General features: G+C 33.3%; 1 protein-coding gene across 5 annotated transcripts; it reads left to right on the top strand.

Annotated features, from left to right (window-relative positions):
- Positions 569-5487, top strand: LOC107644638. Of its 5 annotated transcripts, none has more exons than XM_016348537.2 (13): positions 569-867; positions 1685-1736; positions 2221-2546; positions 2648-2722; positions 2810-2868; positions 3023-3158; positions 3379-3475; positions 3594-3660; positions 3806-3904; positions 4036-4125; positions 4248-4402; positions 4731-4832; positions 4953-5487. In XM_016348537.2, the coding sequence occupies exons 3-13, from the start codon at positions 2294-2296 to the stop codon at positions 5071-5073; spliced, it is 1254 nt and encodes a 417-aa protein (XP_016204023.1). In that variant the 5' UTR covers positions 569-867; positions 1685-1736; positions 2221-2293; the 3' UTR covers positions 5074-5487. The 5 variants fall into 5 exon arrangements, with proteins under 5 accessions (XP_016204023.1, XP_016204024.1, XP_020958775.1 ...); XM_016348538.2 differs by having other exon boundaries at positions 3098-3158; XM_021103116.1 differs by having other exon boundaries at positions 2275-2546.

Raw genomic sequence — 5759 nt, forward strand, 5'->3', positions numbered from 1 at the left:
AATAATAACTTTTTTATTGAAAAAATTTTTTTTAGTCAACTTAATTAATAGTACCCAAATAAATACAAACACAAGTATAATCAAATATAGCTTATAGGATATATATTATTGTTTATATCCATATTAATAACAATCATTTAAAAGCTTTATGTTTATGATAACAAATTAACAAGGATAAAAATGAACCAAGACAATAAAAGGGGGAAAAACCAAAACAAAATTTTTGTAAAACTAAAATACAAATGATCTATATTTAATTATTTATACTAATACAAATATGGACACCAAAAATACTACTAAAAATACTTAAACCTATTTATTTTTGAAAAATTTTGTTGGTAAATAGTAGAATTAAATAGAAAAGACAATATTTTTTAAAGAAATTTACATAAAAATATGTGAGTTTTTTATAATTTTTTATTATTAATTTTTTGTTCCTTTTTATTGAAAAATACAATAAGATTATTACTAAAAGTAAACCTTACTATATCGTCACCATATATTATAAGATTATAATATCAAACGACCAATATTATATATAAATAGGACATAGCCTATATGTTTGTTTATGTTGTCCAATTTATTAGAATATTTGTTGTTTCTATCTTTGTTTCCAAACAAGACTGTGTCTCTCTGTCTCTATCTATCTGAGTGTTTCTCGTTGAAGGAACAGCTAAGAACCCACATTCCTTTTGATTTTTTGCTTCTTGGATCTCCATTTTTGGGGAGGTTGTGCTTCTGGGAAGCTCTCAAGATCTATGCTTTCTTTTGATTTTGGATTCAATTGAATTGTATGATACTAAAGTTTTGTGCTTTCTCCATCTACTTGTTCTGGTTGCTGAATCAGACCTCACTTTAATGTTCATGGTATGACATTAGCTTGTGATTCTAATATTTATTTTTTTGAAGTGAGAAATTCAAAGGGAATGAAATTATTGCAGGTCTGGAAATTGTTCTAATGGAAAAGTGTTTTTTTTTTTTTATAAAAAAAATAAAATATCAACTCAACCAAGTTCAAACTTTAGCATTGGAGTGAATTATGAGAAAAAAGGGGTTTTGCCTTTTCAATCCAAGCTATATGGATAATAAAAAAAATTGAAGATTTTTGTTGTTTTTCCACCAACTCAGGAGCATTTTTCTCATTTTTTTTTTTCTAAAAGTTTGAGCTTTTAAAATTGAGTTATTGTTCAATTCTGGTTTTCTTTAGATGTTGAGTGTTATCCAGTATTCCTTTGCGTTTCTGCAATGTTTGCTTGTTTTGGGTATCTTTGGAAATCCTTTACTCACAATTTTTGAACTTTCTGTGAATTTTTTAGCCGTTTACTTGTTCAAGTATGCAAGTTAGAAACTTATAGATGAAGCTACTTTACCTTGATGAATTCTTCACTGTGCTTAAGTCTGAACCATTTTCATTTCCTTACCTTCTTCTATTGATGATGTGATATATTGTTAAGAGTAATGGGGTGCACGGGTGTTCCTACCTTTAAGTTTATTACCATGAAATTGAAAGTATGGTGTTGGTGTAATCTTTTGAAGCCTTTTTCTCTTGTTGTCACAGTTCCTAGTTGACATGGACAAACACTTGTCATATCTCATGCTGTTCTTGTGATATTATTACTTTATTTATTTTTCTCTATTTATTTCTTAATTAAGATCTCTCTAAATGTGATTTTTTTTAATGCAGAGAATACCAGAAATTTTGACTTGACCAGTCAACAGCAAGGGCAAAGGACAAGGTTTGTTAGTTACATAAGTCTTTGGTTCTTGTTTTTAATTAAGGATTATGGTCATGAAGATTTTGTAGCTTGTTGGGAAGTGGATATAGTAGTGAGAACCATTAATACTGCTGAAAGCTGTCGAAAAAAGTATAAAATTAATGGCTCCAAATAAAATATTTGTCAAGTTTAAAATATTGTAGAAGAGTTCAGTTACAAGTTGAATGTAAATGCTGCTCGTGAGTGTAACCTACTACCTCTTTTTTTGGTTGTTTTGGCAACTTGTCATTTAATTAGTCAAGTTGATGGTTTTTCTAGTGTTAATCTCTCAGCTTCCTTGAAAGTTTGTTCCCGGAAATGAAGAATCTTTGAATCAAATCAAACATTTTTATCTCTTTGAATCAAACCAATATACTGTGGGACCATTATTCCCAGCACTATATTGTTAAGTTTGCTCTGCTTGATGTCGGAGACAATCGAAACTCACTGTCTTATTGAAACACAGGATTCTTGAGGGGTGGTTTATTTATTGTATATAATACACATAAGCATTTCGAAGGTATAGCAAGGCTCCAGACATGGGGTGCTTGGTGTCGACTCCAAAGGACTCCGGTGGAAACAGAAGGAAACCAGGGAGTATTGGAGAAGTTTCGGTCTATGTCCCCGGTCTACGAATTCCTAAACCTGTTGATTTTGCTCAGTCACTTGGAGATCACTTGTCAAAGAAAATAGTAGAGCGCCTTTCGGCTCTTAGAACACGTATAGTTGTAATGGCTGGCCAAGAAGGCCCTACAATTACAAGAACAAAAAGAAAAAGTGCTACTCAACATGGTCAGTTTCTTAAACAAAGATTAACTTATTTTATTTAATGATAAAAGAAGGTAGATTAAATTTACTGATGCATTGGTATGGCAACGCATGATCATCTGCAGGTGGTTCGACACTGCTTGATCTTCTGCAGGCTCTAGAAGATTATTTGCCGGTTCTTTTGGGGTTAGTCAACGATGGTAAGTCTTATATTTGTTCTTTATTTTGTAATATGTGCTTTTGCCTTTCTGTAAGATAAATATTCTAATATTTGCTTTATGGTGAAGGAAGCCATTTACAATATAAAGTACAATTTGTTTGGGTGAATCAAGAGGATGATGCTGAGGTAACTCCAGCCATTTTTTTTTTTACTTCTTTCCTGGTGTATATTGTATTTCTGGATTTGATTTGAAAATTATTTTCTACACTTAAAAAGTGCTGATCAGTTTGTTCCCACCACTTCCATTCTTTATGGTGTGGCGTGATTGACGCTTTCACAGGAAACAGCCATGTCTAATGGTTGGTATGAAGTGTTGTCAGTTTTACATTTGATGGCAATGCTATTACTATCACAGGCTAATTTTTTACTGCTTCCAAGATCATCCACTGATGGTTATCAGCTTAAGGTATCTGAAGGTAAGTAATTTGGAATTTTAACACAACTCCATTGTACGAAACAGCCAAAATCCATTGTAATAGATTGGTTTAGACCTCAAATTAGACTCTTTGCTCTTGAGATAATTGTTGTATATACTCTAATACTTTATTTATAAGAATGTTCTGTCTTCGCAGTTGCACTGATCTTTAGTATATATTGTGTCAATTGCGAAAGTAAAATAGTTGTTACTTGTAACAGAAAGCAGACGAGCTTCTGTTGATATCTTCTTAAAGGCTGCTGGATATCTGGATTGTGCTGTCAAACATGTTCTTCCCCAGTTGCCGGCCGAACTCAGGTTAGTACATATATATGTCATTTATGCAATAACTGGAATGAAGCATTTTGTTTCCCTGTATATGACCTATAAAGTTTTCTATATTATTTGATGTTCATTACATGTGTTCTGATTATAGGAGGAATTTACCAGTAGACTTAGCAGAAGGAACGCTTCGAGCACTCTCTCTACAGGCATTAGGCCAGGTATCAATTATAATTTCATATGGACCTACTAAATGAGGTGTCTTATCTCTGCTGTGGTGTATTTATGATCCACTCTTAGCTTTGAAACATTCAACTGAAAATCCTCCCTGCTTTGGTATAATTGTTTATTTCTTCCCTTGTTTAGGGAGTGGATATCCAACTTGGAATGGCAATTGATAGTACCAAGGCCACTCTAGCTGTGAAGCGTAGACTTGCGTGCGAAATGGTGAAATGTTGGCAGCAGGTATGATAATGAAGAATTAGTCCTTTACTCAGTCTGTACCCTATTGATTATGCTTTTGTTTGCATTAGTTTGTTAACATGCGCCGGTTCGCTAAGCTTTGGTTATTTTTATATTTCACTCTTTGTTTTCAGGCTCAAGATAACATTATGAACCTTCCATTGGCAAATGATTGGGGCGAAAAGCATATTCTCTTTGTGAAATGGAAATATGTAGAAGCAAAGGTAGGGGATTCTTTGCATCTTGATATTTGTTTATTTATAAATCATGAGTTGCTGTAATAGTAATGATTAGAAATCTCTATCAAGTTAACATAAGTGATTACCTTGTTGAAATGGTTTACCAGGCTGCAGCATATTATTATCACGGTTTGATTCTTGATGAGGGAAATACAGAGAAATCTCATGGGATGGCGGTAGCTGCTTTGCAAGCTGCAGATGAATATTTCAAGGAAAGTAAGAAGCTGAATGAGGCATTCAATGCAGCACCTCCATTGTCAAGGTCACCATCATCTTCCCTTTCTCACAATGTTTTGCTGTTATTTATCTGAAAATCCATGCATTTGTGAATCCTTTTGATGTTGACTTTATCTGAAACCTCAGTGTTTGGTTTCACTTCTTAGATTTAAATGATTTCGCCACCTCGTTATAGAACTTGGCATGATGAATTTTTTAGATTTTTTGTCTCATCTTCCATTGCCTGTTGAAAATTTCAATGAAGATACTTTTGTGTAATATGTGTACACAAGAAGCTTGCAATCTTGAAGGCTCGAAGCTATGTCGTTTGGTATACTTGTTTGTTGCCCATCTAACTCAAGTTCATGGTGCAGAAATCCACCACTTTGGGGGACCATGAAATATCTGTCTGAGAAAATCCCCAAGGATACTTCGAGCAAGGTGCGAATCAACCGTGATCTGTACTCTCATGAAAGGTAAATTTGCATGGTGCATGAGTAACTTTCCGGAATCATGTAGTTATGTATTATTCTTGGTTACTGTAAAGTACTACAATGACTAATAAAATCACATCTTGTCATTGTTTGTCATTACAGGATCATGGAGACAGCACCAACATTGCCAGATTTCGCATTGGCCTTGAAACCAGATGAATATCAACTTCCTGCACTTGACCCCTCTTGGAAAACTGAGAACATAAAAATTGGAACAAACTGATGCTAACCATTTCAAGGGTGTCATAAACATCAAAACAAAACCTTGAAAGAAGCCAATCAAGTTCAAGCTCAGAAACTGAAAAGGGTGTTGTTTTCTTCAGTTCTTGTTAATACAAAAAGGAAAATGGTTTTTAATTGAACCTTGTTTTGGTTTACCCTTTTGGGCCTTTTTTTTTTCCTCCCTTTATAAATTGATTTCCTCCATCTACACCATCAGAAGAGATCCATGCAAGTAGAGCTTCCAATGGAGTTCAATGTAAAATTGCCCCACTGCTTGTGAAGAAAGAATAGCTTCCCAATACCAAAATAATAAGATTGTTATTTCCATTTCATAGTAAAGCAAGTCGCATCATTTTCCATACGTGTGTAAAATCGACATGTGCATCTGGATATAAAATGATAAATTTCTTGACAAGAGTTCTTATATTCCCTTTTTTCTCTATACCGTACTCTTTTTTAGGCTCTCCTTTCTTTTCTTGCAAAATGCCATTGAATGATTGGTAACACCCTAAAATTAGTTAATAACTTGAACTTTTAAAGCTCTAAGGTTAGGAACTTCTCTTGGTAGGAAAAGAGACGATAAAGTTCAGAAACTAAGTGATTTTAAAAGAGGAGATAGAAAATAAATAATGAAACTTATATTATTCAATTGTATTTACATTCTTTTTTATTTATTACATGTATCTT

The sequence above is a fragment of the Arachis ipaensis genome, chromosome B05 (genome assembly GCF_000816755.2).
Source record: "Arachis ipaensis cultivar K30076 chromosome B05, Araip1.1, whole genome shotgun sequence".
Classification (NCBI taxonomy): Eukaryota; Viridiplantae; Streptophyta; class Magnoliopsida; order Fabales; family Fabaceae; genus Arachis; species Arachis ipaensis.

Excerpts from the sequence above, each read along its gene's own strand:
- LOC107644638 (XM_016348537.2), top strand. The coding sequence starts at position 2,294 with ATGGGGTGCTTGGTGTCGACTCCAAAGGACTCCGGTGGAAACAGAAGG. Across the intron at positions 2,869-3,022 it reads ATCAAGAGGATGATGCTGAG|GAAACAGCCATGTCTAATGG; the intron begins GTAACTCCAGCC and ends ACGCTTTCACAG. Across the intron at positions 3,476-3,593 it reads CAGTTGCCGGCCGAACTCAG|GAGGAATTTACCAGTAGACT; the intron begins GTTAGTACATAT and ends TTCTGATTATAG.